The 27,107-nt window shown below is 36.0% G+C and overlaps 1 protein-coding gene across 3 annotated transcripts in view; it reads left to right on the top strand.

Annotated features, from left to right (window-relative positions):
- The first annotated feature begins 265 nt into the window (after nucleotides 1-265).
- LOC109148557 (proteinase inhibitor PSI-1.2-like) overlaps nucleotides 266-27,107 on the top strand; it is a 61,858-nt gene continuing 35,016 nt past the window's right edge. The window contains exons 1-2 of one of the 3 annotated variants that reach the window (XM_019296291.1): nucleotides 17,053-17,146; nucleotides 17,510-17,820. In XM_019296291.1, coding sequence (XP_019151836.1) covers nucleotides 17,098-17,146; nucleotides 17,510-17,709 — 249 coding nt within the window. In that variant the 5' untranslated portion in view covers nucleotides 17,053-17,097 and the 3' untranslated portion in view covers nucleotides 17,710-17,820. Of the gene's footprint in view, nucleotides 315-17,052; nucleotides 17,147-17,509; nucleotides 17,821-27,107 lie in introns of those variants that run through there. The other 2 variants (XR_002048833.1, XM_019296292.1) reach the window with 2 other exon arrangements.

Raw genomic sequence — 27,107 nt, 5'->3', positions numbered from 1 at the left:
CCAAATAATCCTTACATATGAGTCCAGGAGTTAAGCTTTGGTCTATATCCAGCTTGTTACTAAATTACAAATGGACAAAGGTAGTCATAATTAATTAATTAATTAATTAAATAATTAATGTGATACGAAAAGTAGTCATATATCCGGCCAGCTTGGTTCTCTAGCTAATTATCATATTTCGATATTTTCTTGTCCTGTAGTAGCATTTGGATGCTATAAATGAGAGGGCTAACAACTCCCCAAAGTCATCAAAGAACAAAGAAACATGGCAGTCAACAAAGTTGGAATCCTCCTGGCTTTTCTTCTTGTGTGCGGTAAGCCATTTTGTCTCAAACTTTCCTTTGTTTAATTTAGAATGCTATTTTGTTCATTTTATGGGCCGAATAGATGAAAAGTTTCAAACACATTTTAATCGCTAAAATTTTAAGCTTCTTATATAAACTTTTTTCTGATAATATTTTATTGACGATCGGTGTTACCCACCACATTTGGTTGGTGTTTGGAGATATGGATGAATATGTTTTTGAATACCCAACCCAGATTGATGTTCCAATGATCGAAAATTTGAGATTTTCTACTTTTTTATTATTGATTTTTAGAGTATATATAACTTTATTACCTTTTTTGTGGATAATAGGAATTGTTTTGATTAGGGTGCATGGATGGGCAGTATGATGGCGGCAAAGTGTGCGCCCAAGTCTGCGAGCAACGAGTGGCCACGATGAAGTGCCCACCAGGAAACAAGCCAATTCGTCCAGTTGTTATATCGTGGACTCCGATGCATAATCGATTATGCACCGCGCATCAAAATGACGTCATTTCTTTAAGTAAAGAAACGGCACGCTGTTAGTGTTAACGGAGTGACACTATAGTGTATCTAAACCGACACTGCCTCACGTATTATTTTTATATTATCAAATGAAACTGCAGTTATATAAAAATGATACTGTAGTTGTGGTGAAATGAAACAGCAGTATATATAAAATGAAACTGAATAACATTTCACATATTTGAGTGTATATTGTACAATGAAGCTGTAATTATATCGAAATAATCATGTCGTTGTGTTTTAATGAAACTATAGTGTTTATAAAATAAAATTAATAACATTTTCACATATTTGAGTGTATAAATATTGAAAGAAACTGTAGTTATATCGAAATGAAACAGTAATTGTATTGAACTGAAATTGTAGTGTATACAAAATGGAACTGAAGAACATAGTTATTTTTTTGCGAAACGGCGTGAAACGAATTTTGTTTCTTTTCATTAAATAAAACGACGTCGTTTTGATGCGTGGTGCATAATCGATTATGCACCGCGATGCACGATATAATTTGCCTCGTGCACTGCCAAAACGGGCTGCAAACTCTTCAGATCTGATGGATCTCTGCTCTATACTGGAACATAGATTGAGTCCGTTTACTTCAAGAAATTGATCTCTTCAGAGGCTTAATTCGTGTGTTTAAGTATACGGGCTTGTTGAATTAATAAAAATCATATTATTATCTACTCTTGAATTAATTATAATTTATCTATCAAAAGTACTTCATAATATAACTTATTGACCGGGAAATTCTTGTCCCAAAAGATTGAATCCCCAACTTTCAAGGGCCTCCCGCTCATCAGAGCATTTGAGATCGAGGATGTAAATCCCGTAACTCAGTGACTTAGCAGACATTATAGCCAAATATTGGTGCGGGGATCTGCCCATTTTGGACATAATCCCCACAGTGTGACTGCCGAGTTTCAAACCTTGATCTCCTACTGAACCAATGAGCAAAACCCGTGCAAGCATATTGACGGAGAAATTTATGTATAACACACTGGTTGATAAATAATTAAGTTAAATGAATCAAAAATTTTCACAAAAGATAATAATATATAATTCGTATTTGATTAATAAGAAAATTTATTTTTTAAGATGGGTTGGAGTTAATCAATTCATGGTAATCAAAAAATAAAAACAATTTTATTAATATGACAAAATATTTAATAAAAATTTTTGATCTCTCTAACTTTAATCATCGAAAAATTTAATTGTTTTGCTGATATTCGGTGGTTTAATTTAGTGAGACAAATACGTAGAATAGAGGACAATAGATGAGGGTATTGTGTTGTGCAATCAGCTATGGGCAACTATGTGCACTCATGCACAACATCATGTGCAACGTTGATTGCCGCAATATCATATATAAGGAGGAATAATATATGCATAGACTAGTTCTGTAACACCCCGTGTTACGACCCCTAACCCTAATTGAATATTTAATCACTTACCCTAAAAAGAGAATTAAAAACCCATTAATCAACTAAGGAAGGTCCACCATAGTCCATGGGCCCACATCCCTATAACTAACTACTTAGTCCTATAAGGAATAGAATTAGCAAGCCCATAGTATTTAGACCCCAATTAGGACTCTTAGGAATATATATATATATATATATATATATATATATATATATATATATATATATATATATATATATATATATATATATATAGGATCATAGGAGGCACCTAGATCTTACCACAATAATCTCTCACCACACAAGAAGTTCCAAGAATCCCCCTAGGAGAAATCAAGAAAGAAGGAAACTTAAAGAAAGACCCTTCATAGCCAAGGAAATTAATTAAGGCTAAGAGGTAACCCATGTCTCAACAAAACCTATTTTCTTCGCTATAATCTCCTCCTTGGCCTCCCTCTATATTCTTATGTCTTGATTGAATTCTTCTATGATAATTGTGTTATGTTTTTGATGATTGATAAGATGATTTATATGCTTTCTTGATAATCTTGATGATCTTGATGTTAAAAAGAAGTTCTTCATCATGATGTGATGATTCTTGACAAATCTTGATATTTCTTGATGCTAAAGATAAAATATGTCCTTGATGATTTGGGTGGGATTAGAGCCCTAGGTTGGATTGGGAATTTGTATTGTGATGTTCTTGATTTATATTTGGGTGGGAATTCGCATGTTCGGGTGTTGTTTATATTTAGAAGTCGTAATAGGATAAGTCCTACATGATTCTTGCTTTTGATTAGTTAATTGCTTACGTAGTGTCGTTATTTGCATTTAAAAGTGTCTAAGCATGGTTTCGGGTTCCACAAAGGTTCCCGGGACGAATATATGAGAAAAGAGTCAGTGGGGGGTAGGTGGGGGTAGGGGAACCCACCACCTACCCGCTGCCCAAAGGGGCACTGCCCGGCAGCGGGCAGCCGGCGGGTGACCCCCACCCACCGGCTACCCGCTGATCCGTACCCCTCCCCGGGTCTTTGGCTTCCCCGTTTGATGTTCCCCGCTCCCCATGGTGTCCCAACGGACCCCGTTTGTCGTGCTTGAGTCTAGTTTGATATCTCGGGCACCATTCGTAGGTTAAATAAGTCTTAGGAATTGCATGCTAGTTGAATTGGTAACCCGTTGACCTAGGTGGAAGTTGTATGAACCCTTAGGACTATTCTTAGTAAGTGAATGATCACACGTAATTTTATTTATATGTCATTCCTCTCCCAATGTGCTACTACGTGCTCCTATGTGTTATGTGTTGCATGATCCCCCATTTTGGTTATAGGCCAATTGGGTGGTTCCCGGACTAAGGTTCGGAAGTCGGTTGAAGACCGAATGGATTGTTCCCGGACTAGGGTTCGGAAGTTGGTTGAAGACTGAATGGATTGATCCCGGACTAAAGGTTCGGAAGTGGCTGAAGGCCAATGGATTGTTCCCGAGCTAAGGCTCAGAAGTGGCTAAGGCCAAATTGATACACTTCTTGGACTGCGGTCCAACTATGGGCCTCGGTGCTATGACCCACCGAACTGAACGCGCCAGGCGGTGTGTAGGGCCAATAAGCCGAGGAAGGCTGTAGTCCACCGACCTGAGTAATCAGGCGGTGTGTAGGGCTACGGCTGGCTGCGATCCACTGAATGATGGGACAGCGGTGTGTAGAGCTATAGTCTCCGAGGATCTTCGCCCACCGACTGAGTATAGCTCAGCAGTAAGCCGGGCTTGATCCGCTATGGTCCATCGACTGTGCGCATCGACGGTGTGTAGGGTCGTAAGTCCCCCCTTGTAAAGGGGATCACGGTCCAGCGACTGGGTGCGTCAGCGGTGTGTCGGATCGTGGTCCGACTTTGAGTTTGTCAGCATTTCTCAAAGGGTTGGTTGTGATCAACTCCCCTCATACCACGGTACTGAGGTAGGGTGCTGCGGGGCCGCGTTAATGCTATAAGCATTAACCCTCATGTTCGGAGCATGCGATTGGTCCCGTGGCGCCATCAATGATTATGTGATATGAATGGTGATTGAATGATAATGTGTTTGGAATTGGAAAGTGATCTTTGACCTTAGATGCGTATTCCTTATGATGTTATCTCTACTTAACTATTTATTATTGTTTGATGTGCCTGTCCCTATTTCCTGAGTCTATTCCCGGTTTTTAAAACTAGTGTCTCTTAAGTATATGTATCTTCCTGCTTCAAAATGATTTTTGTATATCTATATATATATCTATTTATAATGTATTTCAACGCGTTGGAGTGGGTTACCAGCATCTCTCGCTGAACAAATATATTTGGCTTTCAGGCACAGATGAGTAGACACTGGAGCGCGCTAGTTTCCCTTTTCGGAGTAAGAAATAATCTGATAGAAATATCCGGATCTGATAGAAATATCCGGATCTGCTTGCTATGCCTCAAAGATAGAACCAAGAAATGTAAAAGAAGCTTTACAGGATGATTTGTGGATCAAGGCGATGCAGGAGGAGCTACATCAATTTAACCGAAATCATGTTTGGGATTTAGTACCAAGACCTGATCGTGTCAACATAATTGGAACAAAGTGGATCTTCAAAAATAAAACTGATGAAGCTGGGAATATTGCAAGGAACAAAGCACGGTTAGTGGCACAAGGATACACTCAGATAGAAGGAATTGACTATGATGAAACGTTTGCTCCTGTGGCGAGACTAGAGTCAATCAGAATTCTTCTAGAAGTCTCATGCATTCTGGGATTCACACTGTTTCAGATGGATGTTAAGACAGCGTTCTTGAATGGGTATCTGCATGAAGATATTTATGTGGCACAACCTAAAGGCTTTGAAGATCCAGATTATCCATCCCATGTCTACAAGCTTAGAAAAGCTCTCTATGGTCTTAAACAAGCCCCACGAGCATGGTATGAACGCCTGACACAGTACTTGCTATAACACGGGTACAAACGAGGAAGTGTCGACAAAACGCTTTTCGTAAAAGCCACTGGAGGTCATGTCACCATTGCTCATATCTATGTGGATGACATTGTGTTTGGATCAACTTTACAGAAATACACTGATGAGTTAGTAAAAGTCATGAAGGAAGAATTCGAGATGTCCATAGTTGGTCAACTGACATATTTCCTAGGGCTGCAAGTAAAGCAAAGTCCTGAAGGATACTTTATCTCACAAGAAAAGTATGCTAAGAATTTAGTCAAGAAGTTTGATCTGGAATCATGCAAACCATCCAGGACACCTATCTCCACCTCTACAAAAGTATCTAAAGATGACACTGGTGTATCAGTGGATAACACAGTCTACCGAAGTCTGATAGGAAGTATGCTGTACTTGACAGCCAATCGACCAGACATAATGTTCAGTGTTGGAATATGTGCACGGTATCAATCTGATCCAAAAGAATCACACCTGATTGCTGCTAAGCGTATTCTGAAATATATAAAAGGAACAATTCAATATGGGTTGTGGTACTCCAAGGACAATGAACTAAGTCTGGTTGCTTATTGTGATGCTGACTGGGCAGGAAATATTGATGACCGAAAGAGTACTTCTGGAGGATGCTTCTTTGTTGGTAAAAACTTGGTATCGTGGCTGAGTAAGAAACAAAATTCAATTTCCTTAAGTACTGCAGAGGCAGAATACATCGCTGCTGGTGGATGTTGCACTCAGTTGGTATGGATGAAGCAGATGCTTTTAGATTATGGTCTGACTCTACTGTGACAATGTCAGTGCTATCAATATCTCAAAGAATCCTGTTCAACACTCCAGAACGAAGCATATTGATATTAGACATCACTACATCAAAGACTTGGTAGAATCAAAGGAGATTGAGTTGGAATATATTCAAACAGATAAGCAATTAGCTGACATTCTGACTAAGCCCCTAGATGCAAATCGGTTTGAGATTCTCAGATCTGCTCTGGGAATCTGCAGGATTGATTAATAAGGCAGTAAGTAATACAGAAGGAGAGTATATGGAATTAAGTTTCCCGGTCAATAACCAGCTTTGACTTCCTTTTAAAACGCTCTTCTATTTTGTTAAGAGAATATCTTAAACTATCTTTTCCATAAAGTAATTCGATTTTCAAATTTCAAATCCTCGCCGCATCCGTTTCCTGCATAAAAAGAAGGCATACCATTACGTCAATCACATCGGCTCTGCATGTAATCTGATGTGCTGCATTTATTAGGGTACTTCACCCTTGGGTCTATATTTGAGTATCAGGTCAGGCTTGGGAGAACGAAGAAATTCAAAAAATATCTCTGCTCACCGTTTGATTTCTCTTTGTTCTTCTACCTAGGGTTTCTTTCTCCGCCTTCCTACTTTTCATATCAATGGCGGATGCTGTTCGTAACATTATCATCATGCTTGGGAGAAAGGTTCACTCACAAGAGACAACCACCAAGCATGTCCAAACCCTGCTCCAGTTAGCTATGAAGAAGAAGTTGAAGCTTGATCCCCTTCTTCATGACGAGATTATGGTCACAGTAATGTCGGATTATCCAGAGTTCTACGCCGACTGGTCTGCAAAAGACACCAATGAGCTCCTGTTGCTAGCCTCCGAAGCTAGTGATGAGATGTCTCCAGCATTTATTCCAGAGCCCTCAGATGGAAATCGGGCCGGAGCGTTTCTCCAATATTTTGCACAAAGGGCTCTTGAATCAGAAGAGATCTCGCGTCGTAGAGCAATTGCACAACCCCTATACCTACAGGCTGCTGAGAAGGAAGCCAGACACCGAATGGAGATTCTTCGTAACAGGTCAAATTCTTCTGATTCTCCTATTGAAATTTCTCCTGATAAGCCTGATGATTTTGTAACTGCTGATATTCCGTCTGCTGTGCCCACTGTGTCTGATACTGTAAATGAGTTATTATCTGTGAAATCCCCTATGTCTGATGATCCCCCTTGCATCCCCCCTACAAAGCCTGAGCCTTTGAAGGAAGTTGTTGATGTTGTGTCTGATATGAAAGATAAACCCTCTGAGGAGACCAACAATCTAAGTTTGGTTGTTTACTCGTCTGTTCATGTTGCTCTGCCTCCTTCTGCGATTGCTGGTGTCCCACATAAAATTTGTCCCTCTGATAATCTCTCTGGTTTGCCTATTGAAGTTGAGTCTGTTAAACACTCAAGAACCCATGCTTCTGAAAGAATAGACGGAGTCCTAGTCTACACCTCCTCATCTTTGGCTGAAAGTCTTGAACATGTCCGGCATTTTGCTGGTTTACCTGCTGCCTCCATTCCAGAACCATACCGTGTGATTCATCCTTCTGAGTCCTCGAGTGATGATGAAAAGATCCTTGCTGAAATCTATGGCACACAAGCTCATGCACCTAAGCCCCCCACTGTTGAGGCTACTGCTCATCCTGATTCCACCACCTTCAAAATTAGAAAAGTCACAAATCTTCTTGGAAGTTCTTCTGCCCATGTTCCTGATTCCAGTCACTCTATGTCTCCTGTTCATTCCCAATCCAAGGAGACGAGAAGATCAAAACGAAAGAATGTTCCTGTGAAGGTTGTTTTTTAGACGGGTGATGACAATGCTGTTGTAAATCAGCCTGAGAAGAGAAGAAAGTCCAGTGAGTCTATCGAACCTGAAGCTAATCCTCCAGTTCAACAAGTGTTCAAGACACTACGGTCGTCTGTTAAGCAAAAAGTTCTTGCTGCTGCTCAACCAGCTGTTGTTCCCACATCCTCTACCCGAAAGGGGAAACGATCTACTCGTTCCAGAGGTCGGAGTATCACTCCTGAGGTTCAACCTGTTGAGAGTTCTGACACATCTATTTACAAGCCTCAGTTTGTTACATTCACTGCTCAAGGTAAATGGTCCACCATGGTCAGGAGAGATCTCATTGTTCAACGGTCTGTTAATGAAAACCATATGAATTCAGTTTGCGACATCTTGCCACTGCTGAGTGAAGTGGTCTTGCTGAAGACTGTCTCCTCTATCTGTCCGTATTCGAAGCTCCTCACGTATGAATTCTATTGTAATCTCAATGAAGACATAGACAATCTGATTGGGCCACGACCAATGCAAATCTTCATTCGAGGTAAATGGTACGTCTTTGGTCCTGACATGATTAATGAATACTATGGCTTGTCAGCGGTGCACGAAGAAGCAATCACTGACTGGGATTCAGTGGCCAAGACCCTAACCGGTGGACAGACTGATACATAGCCTTCTGGTGACAAGGATTATCTACCTAGCTCTCAGCTCACCTCAAAATATGTCATATTGCATCGTCTTGCGCTTCACAATTGGCTTCCATCAGCTCATTTCCATACCGTGGGCAAGCAATTGGCAGGTCTCTTGTATTGAATTGGCACAAAAATGGCGTTTGATTTGGGTGCTTGGATTTATAATCATATCATCACCTTGATCCATCCACGTGAAGAGAAGGTAAGGCTACCCTTCCCTAATCTGATCTTTGGGGTTCTAACAACTCAGGGCCTTGAGCCAATGCCAAGTGAGGTGATAAGTCCGACTCTGCTCTATACGATTGACCGTCGTCTTCTGACTGGAGACCATATTTGTGATGTTACACCGGTGATTGCTCCCTCCAATTCTGAAGCTGATACAGTGGCTGATGATTCGCCGCATGCAAGGGATCTCCAACTCTCTATTCAGTTGAAGGCAAGGGTCTTTGAGCTTGAGACTGTTCATGGCATAATAACGAGGCAACTGACAGGGGCTCGTACTGAATTGGCCACCATTCTTGTTCGTTTAAGCTTGTCTGAATCTACTGCTGCTGAACCTGCGAAGTCTGACAGTGAAACTGCGAAGTCTGACAGTGAAACTCCCTCCAATGCTTGACCATGCTTTGGCTATCATTGGCAAAAAGGGAGAGTATGAAACTCAGGGGGAGTTTTATGTGTTTTTGTGTACCTTCTGGCCCTGGCTGGGCGTTGATTGTGATGGCACCACTTCTTTTGGTTGAAGAATGTTTTGATCCAGCATGACTTGTATGCTGTTTTTTTTTTCGCTATGCTTTGTAATCAGATATTTGGTTTGGTTTTTATGCTAGCCTATCTTAGTTCTCTCAGTTTTTGTTTCTATGCGTAGTCAAGTTGTTTTGCCAAATAATAGTCAAAGGGGGAGTTTGTTAGTGTTTTAATTGCTCAAAAAAACCCCAACTTATAATTGGCAATATTATTATGGCAAACTAAGATAGGATTAGCTTAGTGTCGGTATTGTCTTACAGAGGACTGATCAGTCAGATACAACAACAGAGGGACTGACACTGAAGATCTGAATTAGGAAGCTGTTTCCTTAAAGCCTGTACGCGGTTTAAAGAAGACAGATTTGGAAAGAAGATCAGCGTATCTGTTTTGGAAAATTATGGACCGAATCTCTATGATTACATTCTTCAAATATTGGCCTACCATCTACAATCAAAGATATCTATGGAGAGTGTTCGCACTATGGAACTATAAGTACTCATATTCGACAAGAATTAGGGTTACACTTTCAAGAAGAAAAAAACACTCCAATACAGTTTTATCATTTATGATATCAGATCTTTGATTATCATGCCTCTTCTCAATACAACATGTTCATGGTGATTATGATGAAGAACTTGAGAAGAATTATTGTTGCTTAAACGAAAGAATGCTACGATCACACTGTTGTGGGAACAACCGAGAAAAGCGTTATTGAAGTGGACTGCATCAGAGTTGGCTCTCCAAGTGAAGGGATTTCACTGGACTTCTGTATGCATGGCTCTCCATCTTCAACCATCCACTAAACCTATGTAGACTGGGTACGTACCTTGTGTGGGACACTCGGGTGAGATTGTTGTTTCTCTACCTTTGTACATTGGATTATGATTTAGTAGATTGGACGCTTATGTGATCGTCTCCCAGACGTAGATACACACTGTATCGAACTGGGTAAACATCTTGTGTGTTGCTTTGTGTCGTTGTCTCTTTCTATAAACATCTAAATAATCTGCCTTACTGATTGACATCATCGTTGAATCAGTCAGTCCTTTTCATCAGTTGGATAATCTTGTTAATTTGATTAAAAATGAGGAAATGCAAAATTTCAGGGACGTTTCGAGTTTGAGCCTCAGTGGAAGCGGTTATTGGCTCTTCGTGCTTCAGTAGGGTTTACATCTTAAAAATGTAAATAAATAATTGAAACACACAATAAATCACTAATTAATTAATCAACATCAACATAACTAATAAAACCAAATCATATATCTCTAACTTGGAGATTTTTTTAAATTAAAATGTATACTTGATGTCCATCATTATTAAAATCTTGAAAAAGAAATAAGATAATAAAGAAAAATGGCGACTTTAATTATTTGATTTATTTCTTTTTATTTAATAAAAAATAGTGAATTTTAATATATATTTTGAGTTCCTTTAATATAACATAATAGATTGTTTTATTTAAAAAAAATAATAGAGGGGGTCAAAAATGTATTTTATCTCTACTATATCAATATATACATAGATATTTACTAAAAAATTTAGGGTGAGGGAGGGGTGAGGTGGGGGTGGGGGAGGGGGGCAGGGCCAAACTACCCCATAACGTAGCTCCGTATGTGTGTGTGTGTGTATATATATACATATACATATATTTCTAGCCAGCACAGGCTTGGCTTAACGGTTTAGTAGGCAGTATTTGGGAGAAGAGACCAATGTTCGAACTTTCGCGGCGGTAGTGTGGGGATTATGCCCAAAGTGGGTAGATCACTTTATGCAGCGGAGGCTTACGGTGCGGCGGGATTCCAGAAATACACCAACTGTGAAATGAAAAAAACATCAAAAAATACACAACACACCCAAAAAAATACCCCATAAGTAAATTCGAGCACTGTATGGTGCTTTTACTCACACCTAATGGTGTGTTTTTGGTGATGTGAACCTAATTTGTTTGTATTTTTTGTGGTGTATTTTTTAACGTTGGTGATGTATATGTGCTGAAGTATTGGTGACGCCGCACCGTAAGCACCCACCGCACCTGAACCTTACTCTCTCTCTATATATATATATATATATATATATATATATATATATATATATATATATATATATTCTATTCTAATTATTTTATCAAATTAATTATGTTTCATATTTTATTATGAATATTTTTATAAAGTTTTGATATATATGTTTTATTTTTTATTCATACCCAAAAATATGTATGATTATACTACTTATACTTCTTACGAATATTTTTATAAACTTTTGATATGTTTCAAACTATCCTTTTTGTTCTAATGCTTTACCCCTACTGACAAAAAATCCTGACTCCGCAACTGCATACATACATACATGCATGCATGCATGCACACACGCGTGCACGCGCACACACACGCATATATATATATATATATATATATATATATATATATATATATATATATATATATATATATATATAGATTTTGGATCAGGTGAGGTACCTAATTAAAATGAGTTCAAATGAGGTTTGATCCTGTGCGTTTAATTTTGGTTTTGAGCGGCTGCGATTGGAGGCAAGATTAAGCCTAGAATGAGATGCTGTGTTTAATTTGGGGGTACTAATGTAATTAGCCATATGCATTAATTTCCTGCCTTTTTTGAAGTTGATTCGCCGTGTATCTTTTTTTCCTTTTGTAAGGCCATCAGTCTCTCTCGCTCGTCTAGACAAACATCCCTCAGTATCTCCATTCTTCATCTGGTAGCCTATCAGTCTCTCTCGCTCGTCTACATCCAGCAAAATCGCAGTCTCTCTCTCTCGTCTTCGTTCACCGTGTTCCTCCATGGACGGCTCCTCATCTTCCTCATCCAGGCGTTCATTGCGTTGGCGTGGGTCTTCCTCTGCTGGGGTTCAAGGTACGGTCTTGTCTATTGCTTAGTTTTTCATTCTATATAATGATTTAGGTTTTTAGGTTGTTGGTGTATGTGGTAGGCGTGGTTGTGGGATGGTGTGTGTTCAGTGTGTCGATGTTACAGGGGGTTTATATCCGCCCTAAATGGGTGTTGGTGTTGTCGGTTTTTGGGTTTTGCGGCGGCTGCATGTTCCGGCGAGACGGTTGGGTGCTGTGGCCGTGGTGTTAGGAGGGCGAGCGGGGGGCGGTGGCAGTGGTGTGGGGATGGGGGTCGACGCCGGCGGTGGGGGTCTAGCAGTAGACGGCTTGGTTCGTCGTTTGGTTTTTTTTTTTCGTTAGTTTTTCTGTGTGTTGGTTTTTTTTTTCCCCATTTTTTGGGGGTTATGGTTGGCGGCCAGTGGTAGGTTATCTGGTTCGGGGTGTGCGACTGCGTGTAGCGGCGTGTGCGAGTCGCCCGATGGGGTTAGGGTTTCGTTCTTGTTTTTTTTTTTTTTTTTTTTTTTTGGGATTTCTGGGATTTCAAGCTTTGGTAATGTTGGAAGCTCTAGTTTTGGGATTTCAGGATTTGGGAATGTTGGTAACTCTGGTTTTGGAATTTCTGGCAGCTCAGGCTTTGGCAATGTCATCTCCAGAATGTCTCTGGACTCGAGCGCCGGTGACAGAGAGATCAAGAAAAGCAGGAGAAAGGATGGGTTGAGATGATGAGCCATTCTTGGTGGTGAAGATGTTTTGTTTCTATTTCAGCTTGGATTATGGTTTGGGGTTGTATCTGGGCAAGCTTATATAGAAGTGGGATGTGGAGAGCAGGAAGAAACATTGAGATTAGTTGGTAGGAAGAACAATGTGTTGGTTCCACTTCTCAACAACACTCATCTGAAATAGACAAATAGTCCATGTAGCTTTGAAGCCAGTGGATTTTCTTGAATAGCTTTCAAGCTTCTTTATCAAAGACCACAAATATTTTTCAGTCATTTCCATTCTTGTTTTTGCTGTTAGGAAAACATATTATTTATTAATTACAAATAATACATCTCATACTTGATGAACATGGAGGATATTACACACTGAGATTCTGCATTACATGAAATGACAACACAGTTATTTGCAGAGTAATTATTGTCCAAACAAGAGTTATTATTCTCACGTTCAAGAATCAATTCCTCAAAGTCATAGTAGTCTTTCCAACATCCTGTCAAGTATGCATGGGTAACCAATAATTAAGGACAACACTACTATGAAGATAAACAGATTAAAAACCCAATTAAGGACCACACTACTCAGTTGTTGCACACGCCTTATCTTACAAATGCACAAACTATGAAGATAAACAGACTAAAAACCCAATTAAGGACCACACTACTCAGTTGTTGCACATGCCATACATTACAAATGCACAAACTATGAAGATAAACAGATTAAAACCCCAATTAAGGACCACACTACTCAGTTGTTGCACACGCCATAACTTACAAATGCACAAACTATGAAGATAAATAGATTAAAAACCCAAATAAGGACCACACTACTCAGTTGTTGCACACGCCATAACTTACAAATGCACAAACTATGAAGATAAATAGATTAAAAACCCAATTAAGGACCACACTACTCAGTTGTTGCACACGCCATAACTTACAAATGCACAAACTATGAAGATAAATAGATTAAAAACCCAAATAAGGACCACACTACTCAGTTGTTGCACACGCCATAACTTACAAATGCACAAACTATGAAGATAAACAGATTAAAAAACCAATTAAGGACCACACTACGCAGTTATTGCACACGCCATAACTTACATATGCACAAACTATGTAAATAAACAACTTAAAAACCCAATTAAGGACCACATACCCAATGTTGCACACGCCATGCACAAGCCACCACGCCGTCTTCTACACCCTTTCAGCTCGGCATGCACAGTCCCTCACCAGCGTTTCCTTCCCCGGTCACTACGTTAATTGGAATTGCTGTAGCTATGTAATCACATGGCAGTAATAGTTATTACCATTCTTAGGTTGGCTATTACTATGCACAATAATTCATTAATATTCTACCCAAAAATAAATACACATTCAAAATTACGTGAAACTCCCTATCCTTATAATCTGACCAAAATTATTTCCTAAATCTCTTTTAATCTAAGCCATCAAATTTAAATGAGTGAATGCTAGTGATGGGATCTCATGATCTCATTTTAATTAGGTACCTCATGGGAACCAAAGCCTATATATATATATATATATATATATATATATATATATATATATATATATATATATATATATATATATATATATATATATATATATATATATATATATATATATATAGGGACGCACTCAGGTGCGAATAAGTGCCCAGGAAGGAAATGCGAACGAATCAGCGCGCGACACGTGTCAAGATCTAATAACTTAAAAAAAACGCGGTGGCATTTTCGTAAATAATTGAACATCGAAGTGCAAGTAAAATCTCTTATAAGTGCACCTATTTTCACCTATAAGTGCATGTAATTTTGCCTTGTTAGCATTCACTTTCCGCAACCATTCATGCACCTGGGTGTGCTTATAACTATATGTGCAACTATTTATAACTATGTGTGCAACTACTTATAACTATAGGTGCACCTACTTTCACCTATAAGTGCATGTAATTTTGCCTTGTTAACATTCATTGATCTGAGTCAGCGGGCAGTAATACTCCTGAAAACCACTCGCAAACATTCATACACCTAGATGCAACTACTTATACCTATTTGTGCAACTACTTAGAACTATCGGTGCAACAACTTAGAACTGTAAGTGCAACTAAGTATTGATGCTCAGTGTAAATTTTTACTTGCACCTATAGTACATTTTACATGCACTTGTAATACATTTTACTTGCACTTCGATGTTCAATTATTTACAAAAATGCCACCGCGTTTTTTTTAAAAATCAGTGTTTCTCATCCATTAGATCTGAACACGTGGACGAACAGAATTCATTCCTATTTCGCGCCTGAGCGAGCCGTTCGCACCCGAGTGCAAGTCTATATATATATATATATATATATATATATATATATATATATATATATATATATATATATAATTTCTATTTAGTAATATTTTAATATTAAATATGAATTTTTGCGCAATGCACGTACAAAATGTTAATAATAAATTATGATAAAAGCGAATAATAATATTGTTAGATGGCCTGATGAATGCCAATGGGGACGTTATGCCATGGAACCGTGTTCACCATGGTTCCAACGGTGTTAGTACACCGTTATCTTCTTTTCTTTTTCTTTTTTTTTTCTTAATTAATTGCGTGACTTTTCTTCTTTATTTTCACATTTTGCGGTTTTACTTTAATTTGAGGTGAACAAAGATTTCAGACATTCACAAATTATAAATTCATGCCTGCACATTCACTTTGGAACCATGCCTACACATTCCCGTCCGAAATCACGGACATTCATAAATTATGAATCCATGCCTGCACATTCACTTTGGAACCATGCCTGCACATTCACTTTGGAACCATGAGATTATGAATTTTCTGTTATACGATTATGAATTTTCTGTTATGAGATTATGAATTTTTAGTTATGAGATTATGAATTTTCTGTTATGCGATTATGAATTTTCTGTTATGAGATTATGAATTTTCATTACATTCATAATTTCGGACATTCATAAATTATGAATTCATGCCTCATTCACTTTGGAACCATGCCTACATATTCCCGTCCGAAATCACGGACATTCATAAATTATGAATCCATGCCTGCACATTCACTTTGGAACCATGCCTACACATTCACTTTGGAACCATGAGATTATGAATTTTCTGTTATAAGATTATGAATTTTCTGTTATGAGATTATGAATTTTCAGTTGTGAGATTATGAATTTTCTGTTATGCGATTATGAATTTTCTGTAATGAGATTATGAATTTTCATAAAATTCATAATCTCATAACAGAAAATTCATAATTTGATCAAACGCGCGCCGTTAACTCCACATCCGCGATTTTTTTTTTTTTTTTTTGCCTAAAAACGACGTCGTTTTGCCTTGTATTCACCATTCTCGGTGAACACGATTCCATGGTATAATTTGCGATGCCAATGTGATCCAACCAATCCTTCGATCCTTCCATATTAGTCCAGGAGTTAAGCTTGGTCATAGATCCAGCTTGTTACTAAATTACAAATGGACAAAGTTAGTCATAATTGATTAATTAATTAATTAATGTGATACGAAAAGTAGTCATATATCCAGCATGGTTCTCTAATTATCGTATTTGGCAAATCATGCTGTGGACCCGGGTCCACTTGAAAAGTGGACTCAAGTCTAAAACGCGTGTAGAATAACGGTGTCGTTAGTGGCATCGTTTCCTCAATCAATTCAATGATATTTTATTTTTTGTGAATATAAAGTTCAAAAATTGTGAATATAGATTTAAAAATTGTGTTATACTATTGAATATAGAATTCTGTAATTGTGAATATAGAGTTTTTTAATTCTAAATATAGAGTTATGAAATTGTAAATATAGAGTTCTGTAATTGTGAATATAGAGTTCAAAAATTGTGAATATTGAGTTTTGTAATTTACTAATTTTGTATATTGAGATCTAAAATTATGAATATTCAGTTCTAAAATTCTGAATAGAGCGTTCTAAAATTGTGAATATAGAGTTTAAAATTTATGAATATAGATGAACGAATTCTGAAGACAAACGTCACAAAACTCAATATTCATAACGGTGCCGTTAGTGGCAACGTTTCCTCAATCAATTCAATGATATTTTATTTTTTGTGAATATAAAGTTGGCAAAGAATGAAGCATTTTAAAAAAAAAAAAAAAAAAATTCAGATGGTGTCATTTTGGATCCGGGTCGATGACATAACAATTGATCTTATTTCTTCTCGTTCTTGTCTTGTAGTAGCATTTGCATGCTATAAATGAGAGGGCTAACAACTCCCCAAAGTCATCAAAGAACAAAGAAACATGGCAGTCAACAAAGTTGTGATCCTGCTGGCTTTTCTTCTTGTGTGCGGTAAGCCGTTGTATCTCAAACTTCCCTTTGTTTTTTTTTTTTTTTTTTTTTTTTTTTTTTGTCTCTAATATAATATCCATGATACCTTGCAGCAATTAAGCCAGTAACACTCAACTTCGATTAATTTAGAACAATATTTTGTTTATTTTATGGGCCGTATAGATGAAAAACTTCAAACACATTTTAATCGCTAAAGTTTAATTTTAAACTTCTTATTTGAAAATTTTTTGATGATTTTTTATTGACGATCGATATTACCCACCACATTTGGTTGGTGTTGGGAGATATGGATGAACATTTTTCTACTTGTGAATTATTGATTTTTGGAGTATATATAACTTTACTTCTTTTTGTGGATAATAGGAATTGTTTTAATTAGGGTGGATGCGCAGTATGATGGCGGCAAAGTGTGCGCCGAAGTCTGCGAGCAACGAGTGGCCACGATGAAGTGGCCACCAGGAAACAAGCCAACTACTCGTCCATTGTGTGTCAACTGCTGCACTGCCAAAACGGGCTGCAAACTCTTCAGATCTGATGGATCTCTGCTCTGTACTGGAACTTAGATCGACTCCGTTTACTTCAAGAAATTGATCTCTAATCTTTCAAAAACATATATATGCCAACAGAATATCTGGCTTTGAGTACATCAAAGTCTTAATTCGTGTGTTTAAGTATACGGGCTTGTTCAGTTAATAAAAACCATATTATAATTATCAACTCCTGAATTAATTATAATTTATCTATCCAAAGTACTTCGCAACATATTGACCAAGAAATTCTTGTCCCAAAAGATTGAATCCTCAACCCTCAAGGGCTTCTGGGTTGTCAGAACATTTGGGAGGATGTAAATCTCGGTAACTCAGTGACTCAGCAGACATGGTCAAATGTCATGGGGGGATCTGTCCACTTTGGACATAGTCCTCACACTGTGGCTGTCGAATTTCAAACCTTGGTCTCTTGTTCCAGATCAGATACTGCCTACTGAACCAATGAGCTAAACCCGTACAAGCATATTGACGGAGAAATTTTAGTGTAACACACTGGTTGATAATTAATTAAGTTAAATGAATCAAAAATTTTCACCAAAATGAAAATTTATTTTTTAAGGTGAGATGGAGTTAATCAATTCATAGTAATAAAAAATCAAAAGAATTTTATTATCATGTCATATGAACGGTATGACAAAATATTTGATGTAAAATTTGGATCTCTCTAACTTTAATAATTGATAATTACTTATAGAAAGAAACTAATAATAGTTACGTTGATTGATGCATTAAGACCTTTTCCAAGGGAGCGTTATTTGCTCCCTCAAACGCCAAAATGGTGCTACTTTTGACTCTGAAGTACTTCAATGAAGTGCCAAATGTGGCGTCATTTTGCCGATTGTCTACAGTGCAGCGCCACTGTAGCTTGACGCCAAATGGAGTTAATAAATTTAATTTCCACTTTGCCCTTGGCCTTTTTTATTAATTTCTTTTGTATTCCTATTTTGTTTTTATAGATTTACATATTTTGTTAAATACATAAACATAAAATTTGAATAATAAAAAATAAATTATATCATTTGAAAGATCGCATCAAGACGATTAAAACAAGCCTAATATTATCTATAGATTAATTAAAAACTAAAGTGCATAGAACATAATTTTCATAATATTAAACAGAATACATCCGAAATTAAACAAAACATACTTAAAATTAATAGTCTCCAAGACCACTTCCATTCCCTCCCATATTATCAAAATATTGATTAAACTGACTACTTGATTCAACCCCTCCTCCATGTGTTTGCTCATTAGCTCTCTTTGCAACAATTTGTAGTTGCTCATTCCTTATAGACTCACGCACCATTGGATTTGTAATTGAATCTAAACTTATGCATAAGATTTTGTTCTCTTCTCGACGCTCTCTCTTCTTTTCTCGACGCTCTCTGTTCGCTTCTTGTCGTTCTGTCAACTCTACTTTCTTTGCTTCAGTCTGAACCACAGGTCCGTTACCGGAGGGGCTATATGTGTACCATTTTGATAATTGAGGGACAACATTTACACTACTTATAATTCAGGGATGACATTGATAATTGACATATTAGAGGGGCATTTATTACAATTTTCATTGTAATGAGTATAATAATCCCTATATATAACTTGTTAAATTGATTATTAAATACAAGCTAATCATTTAGAATGAACCGTCAATGATTTATAAATACTGTTTTGAATTTATGGATAAAAAAATTGTGAGTTATTTCGAGATCAAGTCTTTGAGATTGTTTCTGAAACACAATGAGTCAATACTCTCCCACTGGAGTTTGAATATGTGACCTTTCATTTGAGAAAGACACAATTATGCCGCTCGACCATAAGGTCTTTGACAATATTATCAAGGTTTAATTTGTAAGAGTTTGAAAATTTTGGTTTTGTTTAATATATAATAAATTTTGTATATAAAAAGTTTTTCAAAATTTGTAAATTTTATTTTTGTAATAGTTTATTGTGAATAGTATTATAAATCTCATATATTTTTATATTTTTTTTAAAAAATAATTGTAAAATTTATTATGAGAATGTATAATTATATAATAAATTTTGTATATCACTTGAGTAAATTATTCATTAAATATACTTTGTAATGAGTATAATGATCTTTATATATTAATCATTGCTTATTCATGAACTTTGCAGTTAGTACATATATATTTTAAATTAGATAAATTACATTGCTTCAAATAATACAAAAATTACCAAGAATATGTGGTCTAATGATACCCGGATTAAACTTTCATTTGGAAGGTTAATGAGTTCAAACCTTAATGGAGGCTTTATTGGTTCTTTGTATATGAACAGATATTACATTGTAATAGAGCCAGTAACATTTAAAAAAAAAATAATACAAAAATTAATTTAAAAATCAGTAATGTAAGAGTGTCTATATATTTGACTCAATTATATTGCATGAGATATTATATTGTTAGGTAAGACGATGGTAGAGAGAGCAAAAGATCAGAGGTTGTGAAGTTCAACTACTTTGGTTGTGGGGATCAATCTTTGGTCAACTCTGTGTGGTACTACAAAGGTGCATCCCCTATGAGACACGTGGCCACCAAATGTCACTCACTTTCAATCACTTGAATGTTCTTGAGCTAGTTGTCATGATGATGCATATATTTTTACTTTGGCAAAAACTTATGTGAAACGTCTCACTGTGAGATGCGTGAAATCGAGTCAAGATAAAAATGTAATACTTAAAACACAAATGTATTACTTTGTATTAATTAAGAATAAAATCTTTATTACTTATATGAGAAAATGTAATACTTTTAAGGTTTGTTTGGAAAGTAGGAAGATGGCTTCTAAAAATATTTTCTGAAAATTGACTCATTTTTCAGAAAATATTTTCCTTTTCATTGTTTGGTTGTATTACAGAAAACTGCCTTGGTGTGTTTGATTCATTTTCTGGAAAATAAGCATAATTATGTTTAATTTTAAATATTTAAAATATACAATGATGGTGGTGGTGGTGTTGGGGGTAGTGGTGGTGGTGATGGTTGAGGCGGCGGGTGATTGGCTGCTCCACTACTGCAAACGGAAAATGACTTCCCCAAAAAAAAAAGGGAAGTCATTTTTTATAAAAATACCCTATATTTTCCATTAACCGCACCCTTATTTTCTATTGACTTCCATTTTTCCCTCTAGCCAAACATTGGAAGCCTGAAAATTGATTTTCAGAAATCATTTTCCAGATTTCCAAACTCACCCTTAAAGGAAATTGTTATACTTTTACATTTTGATCTAAGTATTACATTTTTCCTCAAAAGTATTATATTCTCCTTTATAAGTAACAAACACTTGCCAACGTAACATTACTTACTATGGAAAATGTAATACTTTTGATGAAAAATATAATACTTTTACATTAAAATGTAAAAGTATTACATTTTCCTTTATAAGTAACAAACATTTTATTCCTAATTAGTATTACATCTGAGCATATAAGTACGGAGTATGATATTTGCATCCTGACCCAACCCGATCCACGAATAAAGATCCGTAAGAAGATCTCAGACAAGTGTGACCCTTTTACTTTTTATTTCTAACTAATTGATGTGGCATATTTTAATTAATTTATTAAAATATATAATAGTTTTTATTAATTTTCCATGGAAACATGTGACAATTTTATCACATTGGAATACATTTTTCATTTTTCCATTTACTTATTTTCTTTTACAATATTAATGATTCTTTACATGTAATATATGTTCTATACTTTTTCAATAAGCTCAAAGAATTAATGTCTCCACAACTGAGATTCAAATTTGATCATATGACCACCCACTTTGAATGATATAAAATGTGTTATCATAATACATAGTAGTTAGCTTCATTTACTTATATAATACCACATTATATTGTTCTTATCATTTTTTTGGGTGCTCCCACAGTAATATAGTTTTTAAATTAATATGTGCATTATTTAATATTTTTAGTATTCGACATTGTTATGAACTAGTATGAAAATTGCTTCCCCATCATTCTCATTTTCATATTCATTAGATTCTTGTGATCAAATCAGCTTATTCCATTGCAAATAGTCATTTTCATCTTCGCTTCTTTTATTAACATGTGTAAAATTAAATTCACATGTTAAATAATTAAAACTATATAAAGTAACATAATATTCTAGAAATATCTACTTGAGAAATACACTTTCTTCAATTTTTGGACAGATGAACGTTAGTATCTAACGGCGTCCTAGCTACTTGATAATCATCCTTATTAAACTTTGCAAAGATTTTATCAACATAATGAGATTGGTTTAACACGAGACCATCAGGTCTTCTCACGATTTTAATCCCGAGGATTAAATCCGTCAAATCCATATCTTTTGAAAAACTCTTATAAACTTAATATTATTGTATTCAATTTCTGCATATTTCATAAGATAGGACGGACTTATATACAAAGAGAAAGGAGAATTAAAAAAGGCAAGACATCATAATGATTCCTTTCAATATTTCCTTGATTCTATGCAGTGATATTTGTTTCCCTTCTTCCTGTGAAATATTTTGTTTCCTCAATTAGCTTTTCTTCCTTATCAGCCCCCTTCAAGTTGGAGACGGAGTGTAAGTGGAGTCCCATCTTGTCGCGAAGGAAAATAAAAGGTGCCTTTGATAAGGGCTTGGTGAGAATATCTGCTATTTGGTGTGAAGATGGCACAAACCCTGTGACAAGGTGACCCATGGCTACTTTTTCTCGATCAAAATGGTAGTTTATTTCGATATGCTTTGTCCTCGAATGAAAAAGAGGATTAACCGACATATGAAGAGCACTGAGATTGTCGCAGAATAATTGTGGAGCATGAAGCAAAGGGATGCCAATGTCACGTAATAAAAAGGTGAGCCAAGTTAATTCAGCTGTGGTGGAAGCCATGGACCTGTATTTTGCTTCTGAACTAGATCGAGCAATTGTAGGTTGCTTCTTTGAACTCCAGGAAATACAATTAGCACATAGGAAAGCACAAAAACCTGTTGTGCTTCTTCTGGTTAAGGGACAACCTGCCCAATCGGCATTTGAAAAAGCATACAAAGAGAGATGACTTTTAGAAATGAACCGTAAGCCATAGTCTTGTGTACCTTTAAGGTAGCAAAGAATTCACTTGACTGCTTTAAGATGTAGTTCTGTGGTGGAGTTGAAGAATTGATGATAGGCATATTTTACACTCTTATTTTACGTACATCTTTATAATAATTTTGCATTAATTATTTAATATTATCTAATAATTAAATCTTTTTATATATAATATATAATATATTTATACATATTATTTATAATTAGTTCATGTTACGTACTAGTATATACATATGCATTATATATTTATATATATTATTTAAATAAGTTTCCAAACTCAAATCAACCTAGCATACATGCAAGTAATATGTTAAACCTTTACTTTATTGTTTCTCCCCCTACGCAACACATGTATGAAGCAACGAAATAAAAGGATGAAGACCAATTCTGTAGTTCGAGCGAAGCTTGTCCGAAGATTCATCATGGCGCAAACATAGGAAGTTAGTGGAAGAAAATAAATCAAGAATTGTATAAATAGTAAAAGAATTTCATTTGTTCAATGTTCATTCTTCCCCTCTCAATTATTCTGTAAAGTTATTATCAATGTCCATTCGTTGCTAATTTATTTAGCTTGGTTTAGTGAATTGAAGCCCCGGAATTGATTATTTTGTAAGATTATTTATTTATTTTTATTATATAATTTTTATGCATTTGAGTATTAAATATTCTTCTAAGTTATTTGAATAGTTGTATCATTTAATTGCTAGGGAGGCCTACTAGTTATTTACTTGATATAATTATTTGCTATATTAGATAATGTTGTGCTACAAATTATTCTAATATTCAGTAGCAACTGAGGTTAATTATTGACGGCTTAGTGATAATTGGTCTCGGGTAGAATATTTTTCTAAATTAAATGCAACCGCTTGTGCTTGTGTTATTTAGTTTGTCGGTTTTCCTAGTTTCTATTGCTGCTATGAAATTAAATCTATAGCGCTTGTCTTAGGTTATTTAGTAGTTTGGGATAATTAAACCGCGTGTGCTTTAGTTACCTACAACTAAGGGAAAACGGAAATGAAATAATTTCACGACAAATATTCAATTGCATATTAATTACTTTATGAATAAATGATCAATGTTAAATTCCGGTGGTGGATCTTTACTAACTAAGGTTTTCTATTATAAGTGTTTCAATATATTATTTTCATTGCTTTATTCGTTCAATTAAATTTCATGTTTATTTAAATTCTCTTTTATTTTATCTTTATTCTCGATATATTCCAAACCCCCTACCTTTAATTTGACCACAAAAGTTAAACTAGTTACTCCTCGTGGGATCGATCCTTACTCCCGCTACTACGTTTGTAAGGTTATAATTTGGGAGCCTACGACAGCTCGCCAAATTTTGGCGCCGTTGCCGGGGAGATTTTCTAGCTTATTTTGTGTTTATTTATTTATTTTGTTATTTGTTTATTTGTTTTTCATTTGTCCCAAAAAAAAAATTTTAAAAAATATTTTCTTTCATTACTTTTACATAATTGCTGCACTATCTTTAACGGTTTATGCCTATAACTCGATCTGCTAACAAAGAAGTCTTGCCATACAATTCAGAAATTGAAAGAACTGTACGCAGGTGGAGGAAACAAGCTTTGAAGAAATTAGAGCTTAGTGATCTAGCTACCGATTCTACCAACTCTGATTTAGAAGAGGAACCCATGGCTCAAAATCGGACCTTAAAAGAGCTCGGAGCTCCAAATTTAGATCAACAACCATTATGCATCACTTTTCCTGCTCTGGATGCCAATGTACAATTCGAATTGAAATCTGGATTAATTCATCTTTTGCCTTCTTTTCATGGACTTGCAGGTGAAGACCCTCACAAGTACTTGAAGGACTTCCATGTGGTGTGTTCAAGTATGAAACCCACAGGGGTTACTGAAGAACAAATCAAGTTGAGAGCCTTCCCATTTTCTTTGAAAGATTCAACGAAGGATTGGCTATATTATTTACCTTCCGGAAGCATCACCACATGGAATAACTTAAAGACACTATTCCTTGAAAAATATTTCCCAGCTTCAAGGGCGGCCAACATTAGAAAGGAAATCTGTGGTATAAGGCAAAACAATGGAGAGTCATTATATGAATATTGGGAGCGTTTCAAAATGCTTTGTGCAAGCTGCCCACACCATCAAATTAGTGAGCAATTACTCATTCAGTACTTTTATGAAGGACTTTGTCCAATGGATAGAAGCATGATTGATGCTGCAAGCGGTGGTGCTTTAGTTGACAAGACACCAGACGCTGCAAGAACTCTAATTGCGAACATGGCAGCAAACTCTCAACAGTTTGGTAATAGAATTGTCCAACCGTCTAAGCATGTGAATGAGGTAAATATTTCTTCTCTTGAACAACAAATTTCTGGTTTAACTACTCTTGTTCGTCAATTAGCTGTATGCAATATACAAACTGTAAAAGCATGTGGAATTTGCTCGGTAGTTGGGCACCAAACTGATGCCTGCCCAACTCTTCAAGAAGAACCTATTGAACAAGTCAACATGGCTGGAGGTTTTCCTGGACAACCTCAAGGTAAGTATGATCCATTTTCCAATACATATAATCCTGGATGGAGGGATCACCCAAACCTTAGCTATGGAAACTCACAAGGGAACCAGTTTGTTCAGAATCGTTCTAATTTTCAACAGTATAGACAACCATTTCCTTCAAGACAACAACCAACCCAAAGCTCTAGCTCAAGTATGAATCTAGAAGATATTGTTAAATCTCTTGCTACTAACACTTTGCAGTTTCAACAAGAAACACAAATATTTCGTCAAGAAACAAAGGCTAGTATTCAAAACTTGGAAAGGCAAATGGGCCAACTAGCAACTACGGTTAGTCGGTTGGAAGCACAGAGTTCTGGCAAACTACCCTCTCAAACAGTGGTTAATCCAAAAGAGAGTATAAGTGCAATTAGTGTTGACAGTATGTCGCTGGAAAAGAATGTTGATTTAAACAAGGAAATAAGTGCAGGAATCATTGCCAACAATAAAGAGAAGTCCCAATGTAAGCTTTCATCTTTTTCTGATTATGAACCAGTACCCCCATTTCCTCAAGCTCTTTTAGAACCAATAAGAGGAAACTCAAATAATGATCTGTATGAGACCTTTCGTGAATGTGATGCTAATAAACCACTTTTAGATTCTATGGAAAAAGTACCTCGCTATGCAAATTTTCTAAAAGAGGTACGCACTATGAAAAAGAAACGAAATAATGAAAGAATTGAGGAAGTGAAAGTGCAAGAGAATGACTCTATGGCTAGTCAAAGCAATCTTCCTGAAAAGTGCAAAGACCCAGGTATGTTTACTATTCCATGCATGATAAGTGGGGTGAAATTTGAAAATGCTATGTTAGATTTAGGAGCTTCTATTAATGTCATGCCATATTCTGTTTATGTTTCTTTAAATCTTGGACCCCTGAATAAATCTAGTATAATAATTCAATTGGCTGATGGATCTACTACATATCCTAGGGGTGTGATTGAGGATTTGATTGTTGAAGTTGATAACTTGGTTTTTCCTGCTGATTTTTATGTGCTTGATATGGAAAATAATAATCATATTTTGTTAGGAAGGCCATTCTTAAAAACTGCAAAAACAAAAATTGATATTCATAGTGGTATGCTTACTATGGAGTCTAATGGTAAACTTGTGACTTTCAATATTTATGATACCATGAAATCTCCTAGTGATGATAATTTTGCAATTTTTGTTGATTCTTTGAACTTTGTTACATTTGATGAAATTTCTTCGAAAGAAAAAGAAAGAAATAATAAATCATCTTTGAGTACTAATCTGCATAAAGGGACTGTTTCTTTGAATATTCATAATCATCGAAGGTACTCAAAAAGACGAGGGAAGTTTAAAGAAATATCATAAGTCGAGCCAACGGCGATAAACAAAGGCGCTGCTTGGGAGGCAACCTAAGGTGTGTTTGTTCCATTTTTTTTCCCTTTTATTTCATATTCTCATTCAATAACCCTTTTTTCTGTGCTTTTTTATTCAACATTGAGGACAATGTTGATAATAAGTGTGGGGGAGGGAATTTAGTTTTATTATTTGTTTGCTTATGTCAAAATTTTCAAAAATTTTCACAAATATTTTACTAGTATTTTATGCAAAATAAGTATTATTTTGAAAAAAAATTACATTTTCTTTTCCTGAAATTCACAATGTAATTGAATAAATAGTTTGGCAAATTGTGATTAGTTTGTTAGCATTTCTTGTTTGATATGTAGTGGCTATATTAAGTAAGCAATAAACCTGTGCGTGTTTTGAGCTATTGACTGACACTTCGGTCTTAGTTTCTTTCTATTGTGTGATTTCTTCCATAAT

The sequence above is a fragment of the Ipomoea nil genome, unplaced genomic scaffold (assembly GCF_001879475.1).
Source record: "Ipomoea nil cultivar Tokyo-kokei standard unplaced genomic scaffold, Asagao_1.1 scaffold2144, whole genome shotgun sequence".
Taxonomy (NCBI): Eukaryota; Viridiplantae; Streptophyta; class Magnoliopsida; order Solanales; family Convolvulaceae; genus Ipomoea; species Ipomoea nil.
This window is presented reverse-complemented; position numbering and strand designations above follow the sequence as displayed.